The following is a 27,850-nucleotide window of genomic DNA, read 5'->3' as shown; positions in this document are numbered from 1 at the left end:
AGCCAAAGCCAAAGCCAAAGGACATTTCTCCGGTTGAAATGTCTCATCCGTAGAGATGGATCCGTAAGACACGTTTGCAGCCATTCTTTTTGTTCGACTTCTCATATTGAGTGACGAGAGGTGAGAAGGAAAGTTGTTCATCACCAAGCTGAACCCGGTAGTAATAATGACTGCTTCCGGAAATGTGTAGTGATTAACTCGGGAGTGAAACACCAGATTAAACATTGCTGCAATGTCACCTTGGCAGAGGCTTAGCAGATTAAAGCATCCAATGCCAAGAATCATACTGGGCCCGGATATCAGGGACCAAGACTTTGGTGACAAGATCTTACGACCAATTCAACATTGGCAGGGGCTTGACTGAGCCCTTGTGAAATATGTTTTCAAAGAGATGCATAGATTGACTGTCGGTGGATTTCATGTAGTTCCTTTCTTAGCACTCGAGGGAGAGGAAAAAGAAGAAGAAGAAGAGTCCCCGTTATTATCGAGAGGAAGATCAAGTAGAGCGGAAGGTGGAAGCAACCGCCAATTATGGAAAGAGCAAGGGCTGTTTCAATCGATACTTCCGTGGTTTATGTTTGAGGGGAGCACCTGCCCTGCATATTAGATACATTTTCAATGTGCACCTATCTTGCCTCTTAAGTTATATCCAAGTCTTGCATGGAAAGTGCGATTATATCTTATTACACCTCCCTTTGCAGGGAGTATTTTGGAGCAATGGCTCTCCGATTATTGTCATTTCGGGAACACTCTTTATCCGCAGACAAGATATCGTCCCCTCATCTTCTTGACCTGAATGAACAAGTCAAGGCGCTCTCGCCGTCATTTGAATGGTCCTGTGAAGGCCAACCACAGGACCAAGGGATATTCCAATCAGGCTCTCAGCGATGTTTCTTCTGACCGTTTGCACAGAATACAGTCTTGGCTGGATGCAACACCGGCGGCTCCTGATGAACTTCACGACTCTGTAGAAGATGACACACAGACAAACAACCGGAGTCGTACGTCGAGTTGGCGCCCTCACGATCTTCCAATTGCGTCTATATCCCCGAACTATCGCAGGAACAACCGCCCGAGAGATCGGCATACAAATGAGGAACGTGTTTGCAAAATGTCCCAAGAACCCTTTCCCGATGACCCATACCCAAGTTCGCACTTCGAAGCTTCTCTTGAGGCTGAGTTTGACAAGGAGAACAAGAAAAGGTCTCCAAATGATGAGTCCGACAGAAACCCATTCGAACGACGACCAAGAAGAAAAACACGCCCAGACCGTTACTCATCCAAGAACAAAGAAGCTAAGAAGTCACCAGCAAAGACTAAAAACGAAAGATCGCAAAGAAAGTCACGCCCACAGAAGCATCGTCTTCGATCGAGCCAAGACATCATGACTAACTTTGCCTCCGGGGCCATCCCTAACACGAGGGTAACGGCGAGTCAACAAACTTGAAGCTGACACACATGGGCAAAAGAGTTCTAACATCAGTCTGTGTAGATGAAACCTAACCTTACTACTGGGCTTTTTCTCAATGGTCGGTCATCTGCCGCTGCGCCAGGTAAGCTGTTCTCGAGGACTATGCCAGGCACTTCTAATCAGATTATAGTTGCAGATCTTACGTTCAACGACACGAGATTCTTGGAACCAAAAACAAGCCCGAAAAAGAAGCATCAAGACGTTCAACTCAACACAAATGGAGAGATAGACCACGATGAAGATGAGACTCCCTACAACCTCGAATCCCCTCCGCGGCAACACACCAACTGCCAAAAGACAGCAATAATTGACAAAGATGTGGAGGGAAAGGTAAATCGAGAAGCCGATCACACTTCTCAAGCAGACTGCAATTCGTTGAATGGATCCAACTCAGAACCAAGCCCTGAAACTCCAAGGACGATGCTCAAGAAACTCATCGAGACTGGTATATTTGACGGTACGGGCATTCTGAAGCTTACTTCTGATAAGAATTTGCAGCAAGACCCGGTTAGAGATGGTGAGAATGGTATCCTTGAAAACGTACAGCTGGTTGGAAGCCGTGCAGATCAACATGGAGCGTCGACAGCGGATCCCAGCAAGGACTCGACTATACCATCAACAACGCTGCCTCAATCGAATACTGCAACCTTCTACCAGGGTCACTATGGAAATTTTCAGAACAAATCAGCTGATACAGGATGCCTTGAGCGTCATGACGAGAAAATTCCGCTTTGCACCCGCGGCACCACGCAAGTGTGTTCTTATTATCGAGCGAATCCAGTCAATACGAGAGAGGAGCATGAGCCTTCTACAACTCAGAACCTCACCCCAGGCCTTGAATTGGCACTTGATCCTGCTGTCAATGGTAGGTGGGGGTCCATGTCTATATATGAGGCTTCGGAAGGGGGACGTCAATACATCCCACGCATTGATCAGAAGGACCAAAGGAGACCAACACTTACAAACCCTGACAGTGACTCCGCAGATTTTGGCTACCTTGTACATCCAACAAGTATACAGAACCCTACAATTGCGAGCACGGAGCTGCCAATACTTGGCGGCTGGCAACGCTACGGTGAGATCAAATTGCCACAACAGTCGTTAGATACCAAGCATCATCTTCACCTTACTCATGGGGATGTTAGCATACCGGGGCCAAACTCAATGCTGTTCCCTATACCATCGAAAGAGGTGTACCCCACACAAGACGAGAGGGAATACACCAATGCACAAACCCAACGACCGCGCCGAAATTGTGGTAATGAAACAGTGCAAGAATTCTTCGAAAGAATCGAGGGTGAGGTAATTTTGAAATAGGATGAGAAATACCAAGCCCTGTGTCATGCTTATATTGGCGACACAGAAGATTACCCCGAACATGAACTCCAAGAAGTGTATCAAGACTTGGATGAATCACAAACTGACAACCCAGGGTGTAGCCGAGAACAAGAGCTTTTTCCAGATGATGCATATCCAAACCCTCAGCAGGAGGTAAATGAATATTTACTAGCGAAACAGAAGAGTTCTGGCGGTCAAGTTGGTTGTATTACGGGCATGATTGAAGACAGTCCTCATGTTCAAGATGCCGAAATGGTAGCTTTCTGGAGGCCCAATTACTTTTAGGATCACGTGCTTGTGTATCGCCCATCGAGATTTATGTATCTAGGCCTAGTCAAAGCTCATTACTCTGGTTCTTGGTTCTTCCATGTGTTTCTCAGGCTTTGAACATCGATACCACATTGCTCTGCCTTGGTGATTACTGCACTAGCCTTCCCAACAACAGGAGCATCAATCATTTTGCCGTCAAGAGTCCAAGCACCTCGCCCCGAAGCTGAAGCTTTCTCATCAGCGATAGCTATTCTTACAGCCCACTCGACCTCTTTCTGGTCGGGTGCGAACATGCGCTGTACGACTTCGACCTGGCTGGGGTGAATGCATTGCTTTCCGTTGAAGCCCATGGATTTACCTCCAGCACATTCTTCCTCCAGAGTCTTGACACCCTGTTCTCCCTTGTATGAGGTACAAACAAGGTCAATAGCACTCGGTAGTTCAGCAGCCCGGGCAGCGGTGACAATGGCTGATCTAGCGTACAGAAATTCCGTCAACGACGGGGTTCTTGTTAGAGACAAATCAAGAGCAAAATCCTCGGCAGCGAAGATGAAACCACTTAGATAAGGGGACGCCTTGCAAATTTGCGTCAAATCCATGACAGCACGTGCCGATTCTATGAGGGCGATAATCTTGATTGGGTTCTCTGCATCTGCTGCATGTCGCTCTGGGGCAACATGGCGAAGAACGTCGGTAACAAAAGTCAGATCAGCTGCCGAGTTAACTTTGGGAACCACCACCGCATCTACATGATGCAGGGGAGCCAGTGTGGTCAGATCTGAAAGTGCAAAGGGAGTAGAAACAGCATTGATGCGAATGGCAAGCTCAGAGATGCCGGAGGGACGAGCTTTGAGGCTGGTTATGTGCTCACGGAGTTGATTGCGAGCTGTATCTTTGAGAGAGGGTGTGACAGAGTCTTCAAGATCGTAGGTTACGTTGTCCGAGCTGAGACCGAGAGACTTTGTGAGCATCTTTTGTGATGAACCGGGGACTGAAGAGGGGTGTTAGTGCTGTGAAGCAAGCAATTGGTGAGTTGAACTTGCCGTAAAGCAATGAACGACGAATGATGGATGATGATCTCGCAGCCATCTTGAATAATTCTTGTGTTCTTTATATGAAATATCAACTGTTTTGCCTGTATGTAGTAAACAACAACTTGAGTGATTGCGACTTATACGCCGAGATTCAGTACCCGCCCCCACAGGAAGCTCTCTCATGACGTCCCGAGTCTAAAACGGTTCCAGGCAAAACGTCTGGACTAATCTGCCGCTTTTTACCGCTTACTCAACCCAGAAGCACAGGGGTTTCTGACTGTCGCGGATCATGCTCCCTTGCGCGGCTTGATGGGAAGGCCAGCTTACACAGTTAGCTTCGAAGCTCTCTCTCAACTCCAACAAACCACCTAAGTTTTTCGTTTCTTCTTAGGTACTTACGGTCCGCTTTCCACGATAATCGAAACAACGCTCTTTTTTTTTTAGTCTGGCATATTTTCTCCACGACTACGGTTCCCTTGAAACGGAGAGAAACCGATATACCTTGACGAATTCCTGAATATCTGCAACTTATTCCGTCTATCATGGATGCCACGCAACCACAGCCCGCCGCGCCGGGCGCTCTCAGCTGGCGCCTCAGCGCGCATCCCATTACGCTCCTCACTTTCCTCGGCTTCAGAATATGTATGTCTCTAGCGAACCTCTCAGCCTGTCAATCAGACAAAGCGCAATTGCTAACTTGGGTCTCAGCAAGTGTCCTCATCTACTTTCTCGGCCTGTGGATCATACAAAGCATGTGCGTAACACCCTTACGAGCTTCTCGCAGCAAAAGGGCAGAAACATTGACGTCTTTTCTTTTCTTTCTAGGATCATGATTTTCATCATCACCATTCTTCTCCTCGCCGCCGACTTTTACTACATCAAGAACATTGCTGGCCGTCGTCTTGTTGGTCTGCGTTGGTGGAACGAGGTTGATGCTCAGTCGGGCGAGTCGCAGTGGGTGTTTGAGAGCAGCGAGCCTGGAACCAAGACCATCAACCCTACCGACAGCCGCTTCTTCTGGCTCGCTTTGTATATCCAGCCTATGCTGTGGGTTCTGATGGCCATTCTTGCTCTTGTGCGACTGCAGTTCCTATGGCTGCCTCTTGTTGGTAAGTCCACAATCCTTCTTTTCAACGTATCACACAGAAACAGAGTGCTAACAATTTGTGTCTAGTCATTGCCCTTGTTCTCACAATCATGAACACCCTGGCCTTCTCCCGATGCGACAAGTTCAGCAACGCCTCTAGCATTGCTGGAAGCGCCTTTGGCACAGGTAACCTGGCTGGTAACATTGCGAGCAACATGGTTAGCAACTGGTTCTCTCGCAATTAATAGCTGTTTCCTTCCGCAAGGCGGCTCCTCGAACCATCTAGTGTACTCTCGAGAATTTTGCGGGTGAAAAGAGAAGTTGTTCGCATCTGATTTTGTACCACACGAGTAAGGGCCAACTTCAATGGTGCGTAAGTACGGAAAGTTGTAGATTAAAATCAGCAGGGTTCTTCATTGTTGGGTGTGGGTTTGCGATAACATTTGCTGTTTCAAAGGCGTCTATAGGCAAAGAACGTATGAATATCAGACTTGAACTCCAAGCCCATCCATCTTAAGCATTGCCGGTCGTTTATTAACGCGGCCATTCGTGAGCATTCATTTTTTGACAAGAGAGCAACGATGCGGCCCATTTCTTAAATAACATGTACTAACAACTGAACTTCATGGCTCATATACGCTTTAAGAAGTGCATATTTAAGCAAATTATCATATAATTTTGTTCCTTCCTCAGTTCATCTGAAACTAAAAGGCTCCGGTATTTTCAGGATAGATATTATCAATCAACCACCCACTACCTACTCACTCACATATTCTACACAACGTAAGTGAGTGACCAGCTCAAAGCGACCGTGAGGACCAGACATGTCAATACCCAAAAACTCCAAACCCCGTGATGCACGAAACGAGAGTACCCCTCGACTTTTTCGACTGAGAGATAGCTTCTGACATTACGAGGCTGCACTATCGTCTCGCTGCACGCTCAATCTCGTCGTCCAATTGTCGTTCCTCCTCTTCCAGTCTTCGGATCTCATCGGCCGTCATGCCATCTTCAACAAGGTGAGCGACATTGGCAGACATGCCTTGAGGCGTCTGAGCACCACTATTGGCTCCACGATCGTGTGACGCTACAGACGAACGGCCCGGTGGGGGAGTAGGAGCGGCACCACGATCACGGTCGACGTTTCCGAGGGCGATAGGTTGCATGTGATTCTCATCTGAGTAAGGCGAGTTGGGCGAGTCACTGGCACGTCCACTGATTTCCTTATCCACAGCATAGCTTTGCTGTATGGTGTACTCTTCACTGGGCTGCTTGTTACGGCGACGTCGACGAAGGAGAAACCATACCAGTGCACCGATGAGAAGAAGACCACCGATAACAGCACCAACTGCAATCCCAGCAGTTGCACCAGTTGAGAGTCCACCACCACCGCCACCACTGCTGCTAGAACTATCATTGCCACTAGGCTCAATAGTTCCGGTGGCTTTGGTGCTCCCAGAGGTTGACGATGCATCTGATGTCAAGGTGACTTCCGCTGGTCCTTGTCCTGCCTGTTCCGCTTTGAGATCGTCCGTGAGTTCTTTAAATGCAGATGCGCCTGTGCTGTTGGTAACAGTAAAGAGTTGTGTTTTTGTATAGCCATTTGATCCGTCCTTGCTCCAATCAATCTGAACATACATGGTATTGTTATAGAACTTCGCGGTGTCACCCATGAAGTTGAGCAATACCATATTATTTGTGACTAGATTATGACACATCAGTAAGGAATGAGACAGCGAGCATGATTAATGAGCCTGAGCAGAACCTACCATCGAGGAATTGATTGTAATCTCCCTTTGAAGATTTGAAATTACTAGAACCCAACGTCTCAACTCGGGTATCAACGACAACCTGCCATGCCACCTTTTCGAGGACAGTTTTTTTGCCCGCTTCGAATCCGACCTCCCTGGACCGCTGACTGCTGTCGACTATAAATACTGGACCTTCTTTGAAAAGTTGCGCGTCGAACTGAACGGCATCACTGTCTGAGTCGGAGTCGCCTGAGTTAGAGTCGCCCATGCCTTCGCTGCCTGATTTTCCTGTATTTCCGGAACCATCGCCGGGGGTGCTGCTGGCTGCAGGCGATGCTGATGCTGATGCATCTTGCATATCCTTTGCAAGATCTCCTACGCCCGCACCCTCGCTCTGACCTTGATTCGCCAATCGGTCCATTTGGCGCTGATGTAAAGGATCCTGAGTCGTTCGTTTTCGTTCAAAGTTTGTACGTTGTGGTCGATGTGTAAGTCAGAGGCCGGTCCGTCGTCACAGATTGTTCACATTCGTGACTCTCGTTCGTTGAGCTATAGTCGTATCCAAATCTACTTCCAACCAGCAGTGGGTAGCTGTTCGAGGACAAGTCCCTAAGGACTATGCAAGTAAAAACAAGAGCGAAGTTGTTTAGTAGAGGATGATTTCGGATACGAGCAGTAGTAAGACGAAAAGAAAGGTGAGCGAACAGAAGGGACGGGAAGGGAAGGGAAGAAAGAAAATGGACAACGGTTAGGTTAGGCCATTCCTTCCTTGTCACATCACTTCGAGTCTCCTCTTTCTGCTGCTGCTGCTGCTGCTGCGGCAAGGCCTGGCTTTGACCTGGATGGTTGCAAGTGCAGCCCAGGGCGTACTCAGCCTGGGTCTGGCCAACTACTGTAAGCTAGTCTGGCTGGGTAGGACTCACTCGTGAAGTGTACACGGCAGGTACAACACAGTGCTTGCCTAAAGGGGCAAGCTTAACGACTTGGGCCACTCCGCTCTCTTGCTTCCTGCACGGTTGGAAGGTGACCCCCGGCCTAGCGTTTTGTTTCTGCTTGGCTGGGCTGAGCCGCTGAACGAGGATCGTTGCAGCAAACGGCTTTGCTCTGAAACGCCGATATGCCATTTGCCCTCTTCTACATGCATCTTTTCTCCATGTTGGTTTCTTCAACGTTGCAGTCGAACGAACTTGGGCGGCAAAGTCAGTGTTGGTCGTGTAGATTGTACAAATGTTGTTTGTTGGCTTGACCACCAGCCCAACTCTAGCATTCTCAGCTGAGGTGAATGAGAACAAAAGGAATGCTCTATGCCCATTCTAGTTTGGGCCGAGCTGGGGTGGCGCCCGGACCCCTGAAACCTCCTGTCGTTGACGGAGACCCTTGACTTCCCGCCTTTAGAGGGCACAAGGGATGGGTTGGGATGGAGTCCTTCCGTCAGCACTAAGGGATCGATGTTGGAGATACCGAAGCATCAATGGAAGGAAGGAGGATTTTTTATGGGTTGCTGACAGTATCAAAGTCTGCACCGCCCTACGTTCAATCTCGGATCATTTTTTAACGGATCTCTCAGGACATTGAACCTTTCGCAATACTACGAATACTCACTGCAGTTCTAACAAGAGGGAGATCAATACTTGAGTCGACATTCTCACGAATAGACATGCAACATGGAGAGGGCGGTGCAAGCCTCGCCAACTTCTTCCAACACTCTGCCCTATGAAACGTCGGCATTAAAGCACCCATTGTTTTTGAACCTTTCTCCAATGGGAAAAGCCAACTGCGGCTGACAGATGGGCACTGTGAAGTACGAGCTGTTGACTTTCCACAGCACTAGCATGCTCCTTCGGTCTGTCGTCTTAGACATTAGCGCTGAGCCCCGTCAGCCCCCCCAATGTTACCACTTTCAACCATTGCTCAAATATGTGCAACAGAATGAGATTGAGAAGATGATGGAATAGGCATTTTCTTGTTGTTTAAGGAAATATCTCACATCAAAATACCTCACAATATTGCAATTCAATCTATGTCGGCCTTGATAAACATAGGCTATGTACTGGGAGAACTGATCACTCAAGCTCTAACACCACCATCGTATCATCGCATAGGTAATTTGAAGGAGAATGCTTGCTCATTTTCCAACTTCGCCCCCAATAGTCTCTCTCTCGTACATCAACAACCCGACGATCTCGTCCATCTTCGCAAATTTGCTCCGGTGATGAGACATGTAAGAGCAGCCGGCTCTACCCATCAACTGTATAGTTCTTAGACAGTTAGACAGTGTGAGCGAATTCTGCTGACACAACGGATCCTCCGATCTTTTAGTTTAAAGCCCAATCAACGTAACACCAGAGACATACTCACATTTCAGCTACTTCCGAGCAAAGTCTCGATTTATATCATCACTCAGCCTCAACCTCGCTCAAATCTTACTTAAACTAAAGCCGAAATACTCAAAGTGTTCACAATATCTTGCCAGTAGTACAGACAATGGTGCAGTTTAACTCTCGCTATGCTCAGACGATCAGCCCATGGAACAACCGGACCAGTTCTGTGAATCGCGTATAATTGTAGTACAGCGTATCAGTGTGTAGCGAACGAGAAGTTACGTTAACAAAGATCGCCCAACAGTCAGTCACACGCACACATTCCTCATGTGCTTTTTATAGAACAGATGGACCGGACCAACATCGAGTAGGTAGTATGTGCAGAACCAACACACAGACCAATAATCTATTCGGCGCAACAATCCAAATGCATTAAAGTTTCAATTAGGACTTATTCTCATCTTCTTCCCCTCATCTTTGTCATTGCTCATGCTTACCACGTCAGGTATTCTAGATAGGTACTAACTACTATGCGTATTAATGCTCCAACCATTCTTTTGATTGCTCCTTCAGGAATGCAACAACATTCAAAAAAAAAAAAAAAATCAATGCCATGCGCCGCCGTAAAACTCAATGCCAGAGTCAAATGTCGAAGACCCAGAGGCTGAACTCTTCTAACCGCCGACCTGTAAATAAACACCAGTAACTCAAAAAACAGAACTCCCAATATGGCCAACTCAAGCGAACGTCATTGAAATCTCCTTCTCCTTGCCAAAATCATCGTCATCTGAATCGCCCCACGGCTCGTGCATTGTCATTGAAGGCAGTGTCTGTGCCGTCTTGATCTGTGGTCGAGTTGGTGTTGTCTCAGTAGCCGATGTAGTTGTTGTCGACCGCGGATGGTCATCAAACGACGTATCAAACGTCATCTGAATATCGTCCTCATCGTGTCGACCTGAGCCGTATGCATTACCATGTTCTGACGCGAACCCTGCGCCGTACGGTGAGCTGTAAGCAGGTGGCGACGTCTGTTTAGTATAGCTGGGTGTGTAACTGTGAGACCGCTCCTGGGACCCTCTAATATCGCGCGAGTCTCGTGTTGTACTAATGTTGGTCTGAGAGCCATTGGCTGTGGTCGAAGGGGAACCAGGAAGCGACGACACGTCCAACTTCATGGGAGGTAATGTTGACTTGATCTCCTTTACCTGAAGATCTTCATGACTAGCGTAATGATCGCGAGCATCCTTGGCAATTTCTGCTCGAATCGCATCGATATCAAACAGGACGCCAGTATTGCTGTCATCTTGCCCTCCCTCCTTTGGCTTGTCTTTGGTATCTCCGTTCTTCTTTTGATCTTCGTAAATCTCCCAATCCTGCTTGGCGTTCTTTCGTCGACCAAAGAAGCTAAATCGTCCAGACTTCTTCGCCTTGCCCTCCTTTTCCAGGTTCTTGCGAGCCTCTTCAATTTCGTTGATTAGCTCTCGTTGTCGCTCATTGTGGTTGTCTGGATCTGGGTCCTCAATTTCAGCAAACTCCTCGCTGTCAACAGACCACCCACACCTCATCAACAAGACGGGCATCTTCTGACGATAGTCCATATGGCCATTAACAAGATCGGTAACGTCCATATTCTCAACAAAGGGGCAATCCTCAACAGGAGCTAGACCAGCAACCCGGCGGATACCTCCACTTGTGAGTCGGAACAGGTAACCAAGAATCCAGTCGCTTCGGTTATAAGCATTGAGGAACCGGCCAGAAACAACAGTCTTGGCCTTGATGTACTCCTCCTTACTCACCACAATAGGCGAGCCAAACATGTAAACGTTCTGAACGATACCAACACCACCCTTCTTGGCAAGCTCCTGGAGACAAGAGAAGACCACTCGTGCTCCAATTGAGAATCCAACCAACGTGATTGGTCGGGTTCCCAGGTTACGCTCGATGAGAGAATCTGCAAGAATCTTTCCGGCAGCGGTAGCGCGGTCCAGAGAAACGGCCCAAGGGTTATCAATAAGATAGGAGAGCTTTGTCAAGATAATCGGCAACTGAATAGCCGACATAAGAGTAGCTAGAATAGTTGTACCAAGAATTTGTTGAATACTCGAAGTAAGAGCCTTGGAGAATATTAGTCCCGTATATCACATTAAAAGCAAACTGGAAAACTCACTTCAGTAGCCAGGATATTGATGGTGTCACCCATACTTCGAAGCATCTCGGGTTCGAAAAGCACCGAGTAAACGTCACCCATGACAGGGTCGACCGTACTGAAAGGCAATCGGACGTCATCGACCTTACCTGTCAGCCATCCAGAGATGGTCACGATAAGGTTGACTCGCTTGTTGTTATGAAGGGGTCGATATTCGAATGTCTTGACTGCACCAGTTCTTCGGCCTGCAGCTCTGCCTCCGATAAGACTTCCTGATGCTGCAGCACTTGATGTGATGATAGCTGCGCCTCCAACACCACCAAGGAAACTGCCAGTTCCCGTCACTCCAACAGCTGTCAAACCGGTAGCCAGACCAGCACCGATGACTGGAGCGAGAAGTCCAGCCGAGAGACCGATAACCAAGCCACCACCCACAGTGGCCAGACCCATCATGACATATCGACGAGTCAATGCCTTCTTCCTTCGGGCTTCTGTGTGTTCCTCCTCGTTCCAGTTCTCCTTCTCAGCCGCTTGCTGCATCTCGAGAGCCTCTGTCACCTTCTTCTCAAAACGACAGATGTCAATCCAGGTGATATCAAGACTTTCACCGACCCGTTCTAGTAGTACTCTTGAGCGCGCATCGTAGATAGAATCAGCGATCAGAAGTAGAAAGAGATCGCAGAGAACCGTCCATCGCAAATCAATATCAATTTTTGAAGTTGTGGGAAGCTGTGATGGCGTCTTGACATCAGATAGTTCCTCGCCGTCAAGCGCCTGGTACGGTGGTGGTGCCTCGGCAGGCTTCTCATCTAGAGACGGGGTGCCTGGCACAGATGCCTCGCCCTCTGCCATAGGGTTTGCTACGCGAGCATTGGTAACGAGCGCCGGCGACAAGTCTTGGGGCATCACTCCATGTTCGGCGAGCTGTTCGATCATGATTTGCTCTGCTTCGTTGATCTCCATGTGAGAGTAAAGCCGAAGCATCATCTTTTGCCCCCACATCATCATGGATTCAACCGCAACGCCGACTTCTTTCTTGGTCTTCTTGAACGTCTTCATTTTTTCCTCCTCTTTTACAAGCCTGACAATTTCGAGACGGACCAATCCGACGTATGCGACTCTTTGCCCCTCTGTCAAAAGATCCTTGGTAGCCTGCATTTGACCGATAGCGTCCCGTCCATCGTCGTCATCCACCATACTGGTTCCAGCTGCATTCTTGAAAAGATATTTTGTGTTCTCATCCATACTTGTCGCAGACTCGGCATCGTCGTCCAGGAACACACGGGTATAGCCTTTACCAGCACCACCAAGTCCTCCATATTCATAAGTTTCGACTTCCTCCGCATCGTATTCCTTGGCAACTAGCTTGTCATCATCGTTGTACATGTCGTATCGAGCGTATGAGGGCATCTCCTGCCATTCCAGTTCGTCTTCGTCCTTCTTCTCTTCTGGTTTAACAGTGATCTTTTGATGGGAAAATTCAGAAATCTGTTCGCGTTGGGGCTGTGTCGGTGAAGCAGGAGTCGGGACTGCTACGTTTGCAGGAGGTTCTTGCTTGTCAACGCCCACTTCGAGATCTGTAGGCTTCTTAGGAGCATCGTCCACTGCCGATTGCACTTCTTCGACCGCTTCGGGCTTGTGGTCACTAGGACGAGCACTTTCGACTGCAAGCGCTTTAATTTCCTCCGCAGCCTTCTCAGGAACTTCTGTCACTTTTGATAAAGCTTCATTAGGGACTGCTGGCTTCGACTCGTACGGGGCGCTTTCAGTTTCGATAGATTCGTTCTTTGTTGGTTTAGTCTCGGTCGGTGTGGAAGTTTCCTGCGCAACAGCAGGTGTCTCCGATCTAGTTTCTTTCCTAGGACTTGACAGTTCGGACCGGGCATCTTCAAAAGTATCGCTCTGGTCGTCTGCTTTGACTACTTCGCCAGCAGGTGTCGCTTGATCCTTGACCTTTTCGTCCTTGACCTCAGGGGTTTTCGATTTCTCGTCGGCCGCAGCTTCATCTACGGAAGCCGGTGTAGGCTTCTCTTCTTTAGACGCATCGGTAGGCGCATCAGTAGGCGCGTCGGTAGGTTCATCGTTCTTTGGGGTCGGATACCGCCTGATAGGCAGGCCGAAATCGTCTACATCGGCTTGGGTAGTCATGACGTCTCAATAATGGAAGACTGCAATTATGTTTGGTATCCCCGCTCAACGGGCTTGTTGTTAAGAACCGTTTTCTTGAAGAAGAAAAATGAAGAAGTGAAAGATGACTCGGGCTATTCAAAGACGCTTCAAATGGATCGAGAGGGCCGAAGGCCTAGTAACGACATTCGACCCCAAATCAAAAGTGCTGCGGGCAATTAAATCACCAGGACTCCTTTAAGTTTGAAGCCAGTCGAGGAGTAAGGTAAAATGATGTAAGTGGTGATTCGACGCGAGAACCACCCCCGTATCAAAAGGTCCAGAAATCGAATTGTTGTAAAAGAATAGGCGACGGACTTGCTATTCCCCTCGTCCCTCTGCTATTCCAGAAACGAACTCCTATATTGAAGTGGATAAAATCCGTCTTGAATTGCTACGAGTGGGGGTCGACCCAGAAGCGGTTGACGTGGATAGCGTGATTCTTAGTGGACGTCAGCACTCTGGTGCAAGGAACCCATGCAATGTTCCACTCCAAGCCCACCACATATGGGATATCAGGAAGCCAATTTCTCCTTCATACCTCACACGACCCCTAATAATTCATTACAAAAGGAGATGCGACACTCCATGGACTGATCCGGTTTGGTCAATTGGTTGCAGTATTGTGAATGAACAATATTTATAGCTGATCCGATTTGAATGCATCATTTTCCAATTAAATTGACACCATTGTTAACGCTTAAACACTATATCCTTTTCACCACACCCCTTGATCTCCTCACATCCAATGCTATCTTCTCGGGTATCGCTAATGGCGCACACTCCTTTCGATAAAATACCTTGGCGCGTCGCCTGGGATTAGCAAGCGGTGCTCTATTAGCATTCCTCCCATGCGATGCTCGCTTCTTTCCAAGACCTAAGCATCTGTCATGTTCACCTCAACGGTAGTATTATTCGCTTCGCCTTGGACCTCTGTCTCAGAGGTCTTGTTCCGTCTCCGTCTCTTTCGCTTGCCAGCGCCTTCTTGTTGGTTCTCCTTCACCTCGGAGGATTCCTTCTTTGGTGGCTGCTGCCCATCCGTCTTTGGCTTCTTGGATTTTTGGACTGCGAGAGGATTGGGTCCTTTGGTTCCGTATCCCTTCTTTTTCTTCTTTTGATCTTCCGTAGTACCGGCATCCTTCTTGTCGGCCTTCTCGTCATCATCGTCGTCGTCACGCTTTCGCTTGCCTACTGAACTCTTGATCTCTGCTCGGAACTTGGCCCTCTCTTCCTTCGCTCGGACCTGAACGCTCTCGTCGGCCATTGGCTCAAGAATCATGACACTTCTCTTGATATAAATAAGGGGAACACCTCTAATTCCTCGTAGCATCCTGCGCACTTCCTGATCTTGACTTGCGACCACATAACGATGCTTGTTTTGGTTTGTATCCTTTGGGTCGACGACTGATCGAAGGCATTCTTGGGTGCTCAGTGGCTCAGGGTACTCGTTGGGATGGTGACCGCACCGGCGGCGCTCTAGGGTCTGGCCCAGGTTTATGAAAGCTTCGTTTTTCGTAGCGTAGAGTTTGCGCATCTCACACTGCGTCACCACTAATCAAGTCAGAAATTGGTTGTAAAAAGCTTGATGATGGGACGTACTAGGCTTGACCTTGCCATGAACAGTCCTTGACAGAGCAGGCTCGAGGTCCATCTTGCATCGGGAAGAATCTTGTACCATCTCGGCATCGACTAGATATTGTAAGCTTGGTTCGTTCTGCCCATTGTTTCTTCTATCGCATTGTCCTCAAGTCCAACGAGTGAAGAGAGGATAACTTGAGAAAATAGCAGTTTGCGACAACTTACCCAAGACCTGATACGGTTCGCGGAAGCCGAAAGTTTGGGAAAATTGCTCCATGAGCTTCCGGTACTGTTTTGATCTCTTTCCTCTCATCTTGGATAATTTGCTGCTGGATTAAGGGCTGAGCCAGTTGTTCGAGGACGTACCAAACAGAACTAGATGCGACACCAGGTGAAGTCAAGATCAACTCCAAAAAAATAAATTTCCTTATCGCGGCACGTGCGATAAGATATGCTTGACATGACCCGCTGTCCGTCATCATGCCCCGCCGACATCCCACTTGTCATGAAGGAAAAGAGAGTCATAAAGTACAATAAACATGGTTTTGTTTATAGCTGTTTTGATTATTTTTCCTGGAGAGTGTTACTCCTACTAACACGAGATGTATACAGCGAATCTTCAGTATGAGTTTCAAACAGTCTTGTTTCTCTGTAGGATCGTAGCTTCATATGCCAAAGCAATATCATGGTGAGACACGTAGGTGGTTAATCGCTCTCTTCGAAATAATCAGTTTTATATTTAGTCGGCAAACTCTTTCTATAATGCATGGAAAGCCTCACCTCAGGGCTATATGTATCCCATCCCATCATTAAATCGTGTAATTAAGTAGGTCCATAATGCTTCGCTCGTTCCCTCAAGTCTACTCTAAGTCGTTCAGATGTCTCGAATGTCCAGCAAAGAGACTACCATTAACCCTCATTTTTCACACAAAGGGCAGCGACAACACTGATATCGTCGAGTTTGCCTGATGAAATTAGATTTCCGCTCAGCAAGATGTGAGATGGATACAACTTACCGCCTTCGCTGGCTAAACCTTCTTCAATCGCACGTTCCATGAATGGACTCTCTGCGAAGGGGTCAAGAGCAATTTCCTTAGCTGCTTCGATGAGATCTTGGGCAGCTGCCCTCATTCCACCATTACGACCGCCTGTAAGATCACCTCTGTGAGCTTCTGGGTGCTTTCCAGATTCCCACTCTTTAATACTTTTGAGTATGCACGCAACAATCTCGTGCTCCCAAAGATTATCGATAACGCCGTCGGTCATTGCTAGTACGACATCGCCAACTTCCAAATCGATCTTGTCCACTGTTGCATTATCGTTAGGTGTATCAGGGCTGTTTGTACCAAGCTGTCGGGGACAATCAAACCAGTGCCATTGCTCCACAGTTTTAAAGATGATCTTTCCGGTGCTAGGCCGGAGAACCAGAACCTGGCAGTCGCCAAGATTGGTTACATACAAGACTGGTGACGTCTGTGTTTCATTCTCGGCGCAAGTCTTGTAGTGTAGTTGCGCACCGCAAACTGTCGTTGTGCCCAAACAGTCATGTTCAGTCGTCGCAGCAAGAGTCCGATCGTATGCGCTCTGTAGACTAGCGATAGGGTTGGGTTCTTTCGATTTTTCTAATTCGACCAGTTCTTCTTCGATTGCGGAAGACCAGAAATGCGAAATAAGTCGTGACCAAAGCCTAGGATAAATGTAAGCGGCTAATTGTGACAGCTCGGAAGTTGTCCGACTACTCACCCAGCGTGCCCTCTCGGCCTCGTAGCCCACGCTCCCACACCGTCGTTGGCACAAATGAAATAATCACTTGCATAGACAGCATCATCGCCGTTCGTTTTCCCTCTTATGAGTTGACCGTGGACAAAGGCACGACGGTCTCGGCTCTGGTGATGTGTACTAAGAGGATCCGTAAATGATGTGGACGGAGGAGAGAGAAAAGGCGGCGGGAATGGCCGGGGAGGTCGCTTCGCAAATAGGCCTATGCCCGTCTCGAATCGAAAAGGCAAGATCGGAATCTCATGTATAGGATGAGTCGTCTCTGAAGCGAACCATCTCTTGCGACACGGGCGCCATGTCGTGCGTGCCAGGCGTCGCACCGGGAGCGATGGTAATGTTGATATTGGGACGGGCGCCAGAATCGAATGTGGTTGAATGAGCATTCCAGCTGTACAAGCCTAATGCTGATGATTCCTGCCCAGTTTGAGTTGCCTGGGCCGCAACCTGTGGTGAGACTGCTGCTGTGCCAAAGATTGAAGTTCCTGAAAGGAGTAATCAGGCTCACAATTGAGACAAGATCGGAACGTAGGTACAGGTTGGGGAATAGGATTACAGACTTCAGACACGTGATAAGCCAGACCACAATACTGCTTGCTATACCGCCAAAGAAAAGAAAATGGCGATATCCAAAAATGGCAATTTCTGAGTCAAAGCGACCAATGATCACAAACACTATTCTTCTCCCGCAGGAACCCGAGCTCCTTGTTGACCCCAACCGCAAGAGAGACAAGCTTACACTGGGAGAGAAGGAGAAAAAAAGGGGGAGTGAAGAAAAAAACCTCTATTTTTTGCTATAAAAGTTTATTCCCCCATACTTTGTTCCGGTCGGTGTACTGTTTTTGTGCGACTGGTCCGTAAAAAAAGGTTGTGTTTCGGCGAGCTTCCGTGAGAGTGGTCAAGTCCAAGGACAGTAACACGTTACATGATTGGGTTACTTGGACAGATCTCACTGTCAAAGAGAAGAAGTCCCTTCAGATCGATAGATATCTGGGGAAGCCTAAAACAACAAGGGAGAGGTTGATACCCTGTAGTTAGTCCATAAAATCAGGTTGCTGGATGTTAGACAATTGGCGAAATAATGTGGTGATTTTCAGTCCAGGCACAGGTGGATCAATATGCAAAAATTACCAATGAATTGATTGTCCAGGTTAGCAGGTAACTAGAGGCAGCCAAATTCCAACCTTGAATAGCATTCTTAAACCCGATGGCTAAATTCCACTAACTACCTAGGTAGAATATGATATTGAAGACATATTCGAAGCACCACGTGTTGGCGTTTGGAGACACAGACATATTTACACGTCATGAGACGAAACAGCAGCCACATTGAACGAAATAAGGTGTGTCCAACGTGAAGGTTGCCGCACCTTGTTTTGTTCCAACCGATCTAAAAAGGATCAACCCAACCTATCATGAATGCCAAGTTATAAGCCGCCAACAGCGCGCAATGACCCTCCTGTGTTGTCAATATTCGCTCAGGAAGCATGCCATGCCATTTATGATAAGATGAGGGTTGATGTATGACGCATTTTATTGAGACACTATCATGATGTGACATGTCTTTATGTCCCCACGCATGCTAAGATCAGCTGGACAGGTTGATAGCGTCCTCAATGAACGACGTGCAGGGAAACTATCGCCATAGTATCGGGACCCATGACGTAAAGGTTTGGGATGAACTTGTTCTCGACTGTAGCCAGCAGGATGAGGTTGCATTCCCTATAATTGGGATCTATCTTGAATCTCTTCCGCATCAGTACGGTAAACTACTGTAGCGTTGTATGGAATATTCTGCTGTAGGTCAAGTTACAGTACGTACGTAGCTGACATGACGATCTGCGGCTCTTGAGAGATGAGTTGCCGGCTCTTCAAATGCCTGACGATCAAACATAGTGGACCTGGCCGATCTCACTGTAGGGGGCCTAGAGGTAGGGAGTAGGTCCGGTAGGGCGGGGGCCTGACAGAAGTTATTAGGCCGTGTGTCGGATGCCATCCATGCCCTCCAACATACTAATCGGAGCTTTGAAGTGAGACGCTAATGACAACCATCAACCATGACTGGCACAACCTGTACCTCATTCCCCATTGTTTGACGCGCAAGCGCTATCCTCAAAACTTCAGGCATTGCATGTTGTCACGTCTATCAAACAGAAAATTCTAACCGCCTACGCAAACGAACCCCGTTATGGTTGTAACCTTCGAAGCTGAGGCATCGTCCAGTTGGTACTGTTGAGTATTTGCTGGCGGCTGACTGAGCATGGAAGATATGGCCAAGGAAGAGCCGGCGTTCCCGGTTGAGTAGAGCAAGGTACACTAAACGGACGTCCAGTAATTGTCGATTCGATTTTGCTCTGATGTACAGAGTACAGGGCGCGTCGATATTCGCCGGGACCAATCGAGAGTCTGTGAACACAACACCAAGAGCTTGGCATCATGTCTAGCATAGCTATCGTGATTTGAACTCACGTCTCGGACTGCCGCACCAAAATATGTACTTTTCGCTTCCAGAACTACGCTAGGTTTGGTAATTCGGGTTGTCTTCTCCGGTTTTCATGACCCCAACTTCACCTACATTGACCCTGGTCCGGCTGAGTGTATGTAAATAGGGCTTGGATGCCTCCATCCACCATCCATGAAGCCTAAACCCGGGAGTGCCTTACCCAGTGGTAGCACTAGGGGACACGCCGACAACGTATACGTGTTGTTTTGATGGGCCTATTGTAAGCCTCATGTGTGTCTATGATTTGAAACTCTTGGATGAATCGACAACGGCCGCCATTGATGAAGTGGCACAAGAGCATCTGTCCTTTCTTGAAGCATCAACCTTGAAATACTCAGCACGCCAAGCTTTCCCAACCCCAGGAAACTGTTAAAAACCCGCTTATATACAAAGCCTAGATACCAATGGAAAAAGAGGCTGGACGCTTACGTATGTCTGTATTGAGCGGTACTGTGGAGTCGAAATCGCCATAAGCCCCAAAGATTGAGTCTTGGCTAGATACTATTGAAGCAATAATACGAGACTGGCTCGGTATGGTGTAATTTTGTTGGTACGACAGCACTCGAGTGTAAAGCTTACGAGAGTGTGTTCTACACGTAACAGGACGAAACAAAGTGATCCATTGGAAGCAATCGGAGTGGCTGGCACCCAAGCGTCTGAGACGCATGAGATGGAGCTATCCCGAGCATGGACGATGGACGGCCCGTCCAGTCGGTTGATCCCAGTGCTCGTGGAGACAGCGGTAAAAGAAGCCCTGAAGTGGGAGGAAATGGCGTTAAGAATGACGAGTCTTTTCCAAGCCGGGATATGCCACGATCACACCCGTCGTTGACGCCGTTCTACGGAGCCCGAAGCGGGAATATCCCAGCCACTGGCCATCGAATATTCGTTGACAAACTCATGTTGTACTTAATTAAGCAGTAGATCAGCGGTATACACTGCACTGCACACTGCAGGTCCCCATGTTACCCTGTTTTGCAAGTCAAGGCAATGCTGGCAAGATTTCCTTATCATTATTGCCTCGTTCTTGTGCTGTGCCGCGAATTCCAAGTCTGGTTGCTGGTACAGCTTGCTTGGAAAACCAGATGAACTGGTCCCAGAGAAGAGACACAATACAACAACTAACTAAACCAGCAACGATTGGCGCCAAGCACACGCGAATCCAGTGAAGTAAGATGCATGCAGCCTCTTATTATGTTGCACTTGATCTTGGCTCAGTCATAGACAGATGGAAGAGCGGGGCTATGATTGGACAGCATGATTCTTCCACATAACTGTCGATACGCCGAAGCGCCCATCCAGCATCTGACAGTTCGTCAAAGGTATGTTGCGAAACAGAGGCCTGTCGTCAAAGCGTCTGATTGATTCTTTGTGCTTCTTTGAGCTCTATTTTCGTCAGAGGTAGAGTGAGCCTGGTAGAGGTTAGTAGTCAGCTTGAAACTGGGTATCATGGCAAGTATATAGAAAACATGATGCCCCTGCCATTATAAGCGGATTGTAACCCTCCTTGATCCCTTTCGCGAACAATTCTTTCCTTCTGTTCCTTGATTCTACGTATTTCTTTTGCTGCGCTTTTTTGCCTTCTTCTTAGAGCCTTGGCTCACCGACTTTGCTTGAATTACATTACTCGGTGTACACAAGTTTCGAGGTGCCTGTGCTAAGACTACCTGCCTTTAGGAGGGTCCTCTTAGTGAATTGAGGGTGTCCGTTATAGCCAGCCCAGTCCAGACTTAGACTTCCAATCCATCTCGCCCAAGCCATAACCCGCTAAACTAGTGACGTATGCCACTGATCGGGCCCGTCATCACTCAATTTATTCATCGCAAATCGCAAATCGCATATCGTTCGCAGAAGGAGTACCATCTTGTACTGTACTTTGGAGTACTTGCAAGATTGCAGGAAAAGCAGAGATAGTTTGATCTCGTACGCAGACAAATCAAGCAAACGAGCTGGTCGGACCCTCTTCTTTCTTTGACTCCAGAAGTACCCAAGACCGAGGGACTTTATCGAGAAAATAAGGGACCCCCCGCGCCGGTTGGAGATCCATCGCAACACCGAACACAACCCGGTCCTGGGCTGGTTTGGAGCTTGTTGGCGGTCCTCTTTTTTCCAAGAAAACCTGCTCTTGTTGACGCTGAATTTCTGGGTCCCCTACCAGCCTCGTACAGATTTAAACAACGAAGCCCGCATTCTGGATAACCTGACAAGGTTCACCCATCGAACGACGCATCTCTCTTTTCTAACTAATACAGTGCTTCACGTCGTCAACGCAAGGCGAAGAACATCCAGCTCGGTACTTAAGAGACCACCGCCGCTACTCGCCGAAAGACGAGTTAACAAGTCCGAAGATACCGACCTCCGCGTATTGGAGAAATTACGGACACAGCCCGTATACCTAATTACCGGCAGCTCCAGAGCCAAGACTTGCATTGCATTGCCTATCCGTTACTGTCGCTTGCCCAGGCACTGACTGCAGTTACTTCTTACGGTAGATCACCACAAATTGACCAGTTGCACCTGGTCATTGACATCCTTGGCTGCTCAAGTACTGTACTGACATGTCAGTGACCCGAAGCATCCGTATCTGCATCCGCATCCGCACCCGCCGCAGCACCACCTTTGAATGGATACTGTCCGGCCCCGGGTTCTAAAGGGAGTCTAGAGTTCAGAGCCGACATAATAGTACAAGAACCGCCCACCTCACCTACATCTGAAATCGTATCGCACGCAAGGGCCAGCTTTTTTCCTTTCTTCTTTCTCATTCTTGGACTACAGGACCGCCCTGATCATCGACGCCCGGAAAAGATAATCAAACCCATCTGAAATTACGATACCGGACGACGTCAGTATCGTGGCTGGCGCAGCTTTTCATCTCTCGAGAGACCATCCCTTGCGCAGTTAAACCGAATCGACTAACTTTCTTCTCCCTTTGTTGTTGCTGGGCACGAATAGGCCTCATTTTTTTTTTTTGTCTCAGAAATTCCCTTCGGTCACACCCGTCATTGTTGACAAGATGGGCCGAAATCGAGGTGCGTACCTACACATGTTGTACATTCGTGAATACCATTCCAGTCCTTCGGGTTGGCTCCTTCGTATACGTTGCGCTGCTTTACTTTGCGCGTGGACGTGCACATAAGGAGGACCTAGAGAAGATGGTGCTAGTGGCTTTTTGGCCCCTTACCCTGGCGTGTCCATGTTCAGTTTAGGTGGGCTTGCCCAGGGCACCCAACCCAAATTCATGGACTGGACAGCCAGAGATGACCGTCCCATACGCCTGCAACACAGGCCGCAGGGGGGCCGTTATGGGTAGCGGGGACAAAGAGTTCCACTGTACGTTGACGTATGGTGGCCCAAGGTTCCCTTGGCTAGTTCCTCTAGGGGTCCGGCTCTAATTGAAGGGACTGAGCGACGTGGACATGTTGTCTGCTTCCAGGGGGCTGCATGCCGTTCATAATATCTCACCTCATCCCGTCTCGTGCTAACTTGTTGGTGCTAATATTTAGTTCTTTCGTTTATGTCCCAGTTCTCTGCTGGCACAAAGACACCTCCGCCTTCAACCTCTCCTCCATCAGATTCACCTTACAAGCAAGGGCACCGCCGAGTGAATTCTGGCACAGAACCTTTTCCAGATCATCGAGTCAGTACCGATATTTCTCGGCCGAACACACCGCCTTCGCGACCGGACTATGGCACACCCTTAAACGGTGGCTCCCCAATTGAACCCTCTACCCGCCGACGACGCAGTTCATCTGCTGCATCTTCACGACCCCCGTCTATGGTCCTGGCTCACCAACCACCCATCATGGATATCACCGAGGATACAATCCCCGAACTTCAGCCTATCTATTCGTTTCTCAATAGTCACTCCAACAAGCTGTACCAGGAGGGTTATTTCCTTAAGCTCGATGACCAGAATACACGTATGATTGATCCAGATCCCACTGCCGTTTTTATCATCCCCACATACCTACCCCTGACGCCAAGGGGACTCCACATTCAACTGTTCACACATGTGTTGCAAGGATGTATAGCTAACGACTTCGTTAACAGAGGGTAAACCTAACCCTGATAGAACCTGGTCTGAATGTTTCGCCCAGCTTGTCGGTACCGTCTTGTCACTATGGGATGCCTCAGAGCTTGATGCTGCCGGCGAGGATGGCGAGGTTTTGCCCAAGTTCGTCAACTTGACTGATGCATCAATAAAGATGGTAAATAATCCGGTCGCATGTTGATGTTGAAATCTCCGAACTCGACTAATACGAACTCCTGACAGATCGAATCCTTGCCAACAAGGTCTGCCGATGAACAGCCCCTGCAGAATATCTTGAGTATCTCCACAGCTGGGAGAAACCGGTATCTTCTTCATTTCAATTCTCGACACTCCTTGTTGCAATGGACTGCTGGTATTCGACTGGCCATCTTTGAACACTCCTCGCTGCAGGAGGCCTACACCGGCGCTCTTATTGCCGGCAAGGGCAAGTCGCTCAACAACATTGGTGTCATCATGGAGAGGGCAAGATTCCCCACCGAAGAATGGGTTAGAGTCCGATTCGGTGCTGGTGTACCCTGGAGACGATGCTGGTGTGTTATCACCCCTCCCGATGAGAAGCAGTATGCAAAGCTTCAAAAGGAACTCAAGAAAAGGTCTCCTTATGATCGATCACCTGTTCCTACCCTCAAGGGAGACATCAAATTCTACGACGAGAGGAAGGATGGCAAGAAACAAAAGAAAGCGCAACCAATTGCCACCATCACCGACGCCTATTCGGCTTATGCTATCTATCCTCAGTCAAAGAATTTGATTGAAGCGTCAACTCTGCTGAAGGTTGAGGGTAACATTGCTATTCACACTGATCCTCCTTCCTCCACTGAAGGTTTCGTCTTCATCATGCCAGAGACCCGCCCTGCCGTCACCGGATTTGAGATGTTGCTGCGTTTCCTTTTCCCCACATGGGATACCTTTGGTCTTTATGGTCGCCCGGGAAGACTGGTTGCTAGTACACTCGATTCCAGATCCCTTATGTTCGCCATGCCAAAGAGCCGGCGTTATGGCTACCTCGAGAATCTCGACGTCTCTAACTTGATCCTTGAGGATGGTAGCTCGAACTGGGGTGAGCGAGATTGGAGAAAGAAGCTGAAGGAATCTACCGGTACTCGTATGAATGCTGTAGATGATGCACCTGCAACACGCTCTCGAAGTAACAGCCGAAAGAGTGTTAGGTTGAGCTTTGGAGATGGTCCTCCCGCCCTCAAGACCAATTCGGACCAGCAAGTTCCCACCAGGTCTTCACGGTCTTTCTCCCTTGGCGAGCGTGCTCGAACAGACTCGGCTCCTGCAGACCCCGCTCGAGTTGCTCTAGGAAACCATGGGCGCAACTCGTCTGATCCCAATCAACTCGGAGGTCCTCCCTTTGTCAATGGCAACAGCCCTTACTCGGCTTCGCCACAGCGTGGCCAGACTCCTGTCGGCAACCAGGCCTCGCGAGATCAGAGTCCTGCTTACCAAAACGAACGTGGGCCCAATGGCTCGCCGCCTTTGAAAGACTTGGATGGAATGCGACAGATGCACACTCCTGAGCCTGTTTCGCGCCCGCCTGCCTTCAGCCATGGTTCTCAAGGCAGACCCGTCAGCAGAGCTTATCACTCACCCGAGCTCAGACGAGCTAACAGTAGGCTTTCCGTTACTACCCTAGCCCAAATTTCCTCAGCTGGAGGAATGGGTGGACCGAATGATTCGAGACCTTCTCCAGGGGAAGATGAGGTGGACGCTGCAAGATCTGGACCATCGGTACTACCACCACACGCCAACTCCGTAGGGATATCTGCTAACGACAACCGCTCGCGTGAAGTTTTAAGCCCGACAAATCAGGATCCCTCTTCCAACAGTCTCCCTCTCCCAGCCAACTTATCTCAACAGCGCTCTCGATCACCACTAGGCCAGCCCCCACTTGGGCCACCTAGCCCTTATGGCCGCGGGCCAAACTCACGCCCTGGGACTTCTGAAGGCCGACGATCCCCGATGCCTCCTGGTATGCCTCCTCAGCAACGTCCTCCTCACCCTCAAAATGGCAATCGTCGCCCCGACATGGGGCCAGATGGTCGGCGTCCTTCGGATCCTCGACGACCCGGCCCTGACGGAAGGAGACCTTCCGACCCTCGTGGCCCAGGTTTCGATGGTCGTCGACCTCCCGATCAGCGAGGCCGTGGAAATGGTCCACCTCCCGGACATGGACCTCCACCTCCTGGTCCTCACGGCAACTACCGGCCTGGCCCAGGTCGTCCTCCCGGTCCTCCTGGACCTGGTCCATACGGACCGCCAGGATCTCGCCCAATTGGACCCCCCAACGGGCCTCCTAATGGACATCCTAATGGTCCCCAAGGACAAATGGCTCACCGCAAGCCTGTACCTGGACAGATGCCTGGACCCCTGCCGCCTGGGCCCGCACAATTCGAAAATATTAAGGGCAACACTATGTCCGGCAGCAGCGCCATCACTACGAATGAGATCATCGATCATTATGCCTTTGATCAAGGCCGACAAACGCCTCGCCAAGGAACTCCAAACTCTGAAAGGCGACCAGCGCCGCCTGGCAGAATGGAGAGCAATCAAAGCAGCCACTACGATGACGACTCTCCTGCGACCAGCCTCAGGAATTTTATGGACGCATACGAATACCAAGAACCCAAGCCCCGTGCTGGTGTGTTGAAGACTGTAGGCGGCGCCGAAGAATCAGAGAAAGAGTTTGATATCCCAAATATCAACTTTGGTCCGACCATCAACTATGGTGCTACTAAAAGTAGGCCCCATACGCCTGGAGGTCATGGACCAACCCCTCCTGCTCACAAACCTTCAGCTTCTCAGGGATCCCTTGGCCAGAAAGAGTCCCCAGATTCGAAGCGTACGATGGCCTGGTCACCAGGTGCAGCAGCTCCTCCAGCCAGTGCTCACGGACTAAGTGCCGAAGAGTTCGTACAGCAAAGGGCGGCCCATACCCGAACCACGTCTAGCAATAGCATTGGCGGCAACCTTTCGGGTAGTCCTGGGGGGATGAAGCGAACTAGCTCCTCCGATATGCTACAAGCTATTCAAAGCGGCCGCCACTCTCGAAACAACTCTGCTGATCTGCTTCAGCGACCTGGATCGCGAGGCGCAAATTCGACCCTAAACTTTGCAAGCTCTGGGGAGACTTCAAGTCACCTCAGTGCACGAGAGCAGGAACACGTTGCCCGATTAACTGGTCAACCTTTGATTAGTGTGCCCGGACATCAAAGACAAGGATCTCAGGGGTTCTCGCCTGGCCACCAGAGACAGGCTTCCTCGGGTTCCGGCTTGGTTGGTGCTATTGAAGCCCGGGAACGAGAGAAGCAGCAGATGAAGCAAGGGATGAACAGTCAAGCGGTCCAACAAGCGATCAGCCAGCGGCAACAACAGCAGGCTGCTATGGCGTACCAGCAGCAGATGGCCCAGCAACAAATGGCCCAACAGCAAATGATACAACAGCAACTTGCTCAGCAACAACAAATGGCATATCAACAGCAGACCCAGCAGCAGCAGCAAAACTACCAACAAGCTTACCAGCAGCCAATGATGGGTGCTAGCAACATGCCCGCATATAGCCCCATGGGTCAAGCTCCTGGCCAGTACACGCCAGGTGGCTCCCAATACGGGCCAGCATCTCAGCAGATGGGAGGATATGGGCAGCCGAATAGTTTCTCACGACCGATGCGAGCTGCGCAACAGGTCGATCCTCGTTTCGTGCCGCCTCAGGGTCAATACAACTCATCATCACCCGGAGCTCAACAAGCTTCTCGTAATGTCCATCCACAGTACCAAGGACAAGCGTTCTAATCAGGATTTGGGAAGAAGCTCCAGTTAAGTCACCATTGAACTACTTAAGGATATCGCATGATCATAGCGACTTGGAGTACAAGGACGCATGCATCATATGGAGTTTTGGGCATGTAGGAGTATGATTTAACGGTCATGGGTTGAGACCAATTTGCATACAATATACTCTTGATATACAGAGAAGAGTTGCATTATTTTTTGGAAGATTTAGCATTATGTTCATTTATTATAGATACATCATGAGGTTAGTTAGGATACAATGTTGTATTTTCTTGCAATACTTTCCGTCTTGACTTTATGTGAAATCTATCATCTCAGAAATCAAGTCATCATGGCATGGTTTAACACGTTGGTGGCTGTTCATGTTATACATAAGACGGCTTTGTGAATTTGAGATCGCGTTTATGATTAGAATCGAAAATAAGGGCCAGTTATTGGATAGTGGCGAAGAGTAGGCTAAGCTGAGACTTTTGGCAGGCGTTACTGTCCAGTGACTTTGCTTGACCCGCTCAACTCTGAAGGCCAGTCTCGCGGGCAATGGCTGGCCGTTGGCGCCTGAC

At 49.0% G+C, this 27,850-nt stretch overlaps 8 protein-coding genes across 8 annotated transcripts; 3 read left to right on the top strand and 5 right to left on the bottom strand.

Moving 5' to 3' along the window:
• Positions 1 to 796: 796 nt before the first annotated feature.
• Positions 797 to 2,788, top strand: FPOAC1_000461 (uncharacterized protein; the record flags this gene model as incomplete). The annotated part of the gene is made up of 3 exons (XM_044845076.1): positions 797 to 1,423; positions 1,493 to 1,553; positions 1,602 to 2,788. 3 exons carry the CDS (start codon positions 797 to 799, stop codon positions 2,786 to 2,788), a joined length of 1,875 nt encoding a protein of 624 aa, XP_044710992.1.
• Positions 2,789 to 3,153: 365 nt separating this feature from the next.
• Positions 3,154 to 4,050, bottom strand: FPOAC1_000460 (uncharacterized protein; the record flags this gene model as incomplete). The annotated part of the gene is made up of 1 exon (XM_044845075.1): positions 3,154 to 4,050. The coding sequence occupies one exon, from the start codon at positions 4,048 to 4,050 to the stop codon at positions 3,154 to 3,156; it is 897 nt and encodes a 298-aa protein (XP_044710991.1).
• A 605-nt stretch (positions 4,051 to 4,655) lies between these two features.
• Positions 4,656 to 5,445, top strand: TVP23 (Golgi apparatus membrane protein tvp23; the record flags this gene model as incomplete). The annotated part of the gene is made up of 4 exons (XM_044845074.1): positions 4,656 to 4,755; positions 4,822 to 4,867; positions 4,939 to 5,222; positions 5,288 to 5,445. The coding sequence occupies 4 exons, from the start codon at positions 4,656 to 4,658 to the stop codon at positions 5,443 to 5,445; spliced, it is 588 nt and encodes a 195-aa protein (XP_044710990.1).
• Positions 5,446 to 6,123: 678 nt separating this feature from the next.
• Positions 6,124 to 7,372, bottom strand: FPOAC1_000458 (uncharacterized protein; the record flags this gene model as incomplete). Its single annotated transcript, XM_044845073.1, has 2 exons — positions 6,124 to 6,902; positions 6,970 to 7,372. 2 exons carry the CDS (start codon positions 7,370 to 7,372, stop codon positions 6,124 to 6,126), a joined length of 1,182 nt encoding a protein of 393 aa, XP_044710989.1.
• A 2,637-nt stretch (positions 7,373 to 10,009) lies between these two features.
• Positions 10,010 to 13,566, bottom strand: FPOAC1_000457 (uncharacterized protein; the record flags this gene model as incomplete). The annotated part of the gene is made up of 2 exons (XM_044845072.1): positions 10,010 to 11,386; positions 11,440 to 13,566. The coding sequence occupies 2 exons, from the start codon at positions 13,564 to 13,566 to the stop codon at positions 10,010 to 10,012; spliced, it is 3,504 nt and encodes a 1,167-aa protein (XP_044710988.1).
• Positions 13,567 to 14,461: 895 nt separating this feature from the next.
• FPOAC1_000456 (uncharacterized protein) lies at positions 14,462 to 15,475 on the bottom strand (the record flags this gene model as incomplete). The annotated part of the gene is made up of 3 exons (XM_044845071.1): positions 14,462 to 15,135; positions 15,184 to 15,273; positions 15,388 to 15,475. The coding sequence occupies 3 exons, from the start codon at positions 15,473 to 15,475 to the stop codon at positions 14,462 to 14,464; spliced, it is 852 nt and encodes a 283-aa protein (XP_044710987.1).
• A 596-nt stretch (positions 15,476 to 16,071) lies between these two features.
• FPOAC1_000455 (uncharacterized protein) lies at positions 16,072 to 17,324 on the bottom strand (the record flags this gene model as incomplete). The annotated part of the gene is made up of 3 exons (XM_044845070.1): positions 16,072 to 16,127; positions 16,179 to 16,849; positions 16,906 to 17,324. The coding sequence occupies 3 exons, from the start codon at positions 17,322 to 17,324 to the stop codon at positions 16,072 to 16,074; spliced, it is 1,146 nt and encodes a 381-aa protein (XP_044710986.1).
• A 5,130-nt stretch (positions 17,325 to 22,454) lies between these two features.
• On the top strand, positions 22,455 to 27,290 carry FPOAC1_000454 (uncharacterized protein; the record flags this gene model as incomplete). The annotated part of the gene is made up of 4 exons (XM_044845069.1): positions 22,455 to 22,470; positions 22,945 to 23,361; positions 23,492 to 23,649; positions 23,715 to 27,290. 4 exons carry the CDS (start codon positions 22,455 to 22,457, stop codon positions 27,288 to 27,290), a joined length of 4,167 nt encoding a protein of 1,388 aa, XP_044710985.1.
• Positions 27,291 to 27,850: the final 560 nt, after the last annotated feature.

This window comes from Fusarium poae, chromosome 1, assembly GCF_019609905.1.
Source record: "Fusarium poae strain DAOMC 252244 chromosome 1, whole genome shotgun sequence".
Lineage (NCBI taxonomy): Eukaryota > Fungi > Ascomycota > Sordariomycetes > Hypocreales > Nectriaceae > Fusarium > Fusarium poae.
Note: the sequence above shows the minus strand (reverse complement) of the source record. Positions and strands in the feature narration are given on the sequence as shown.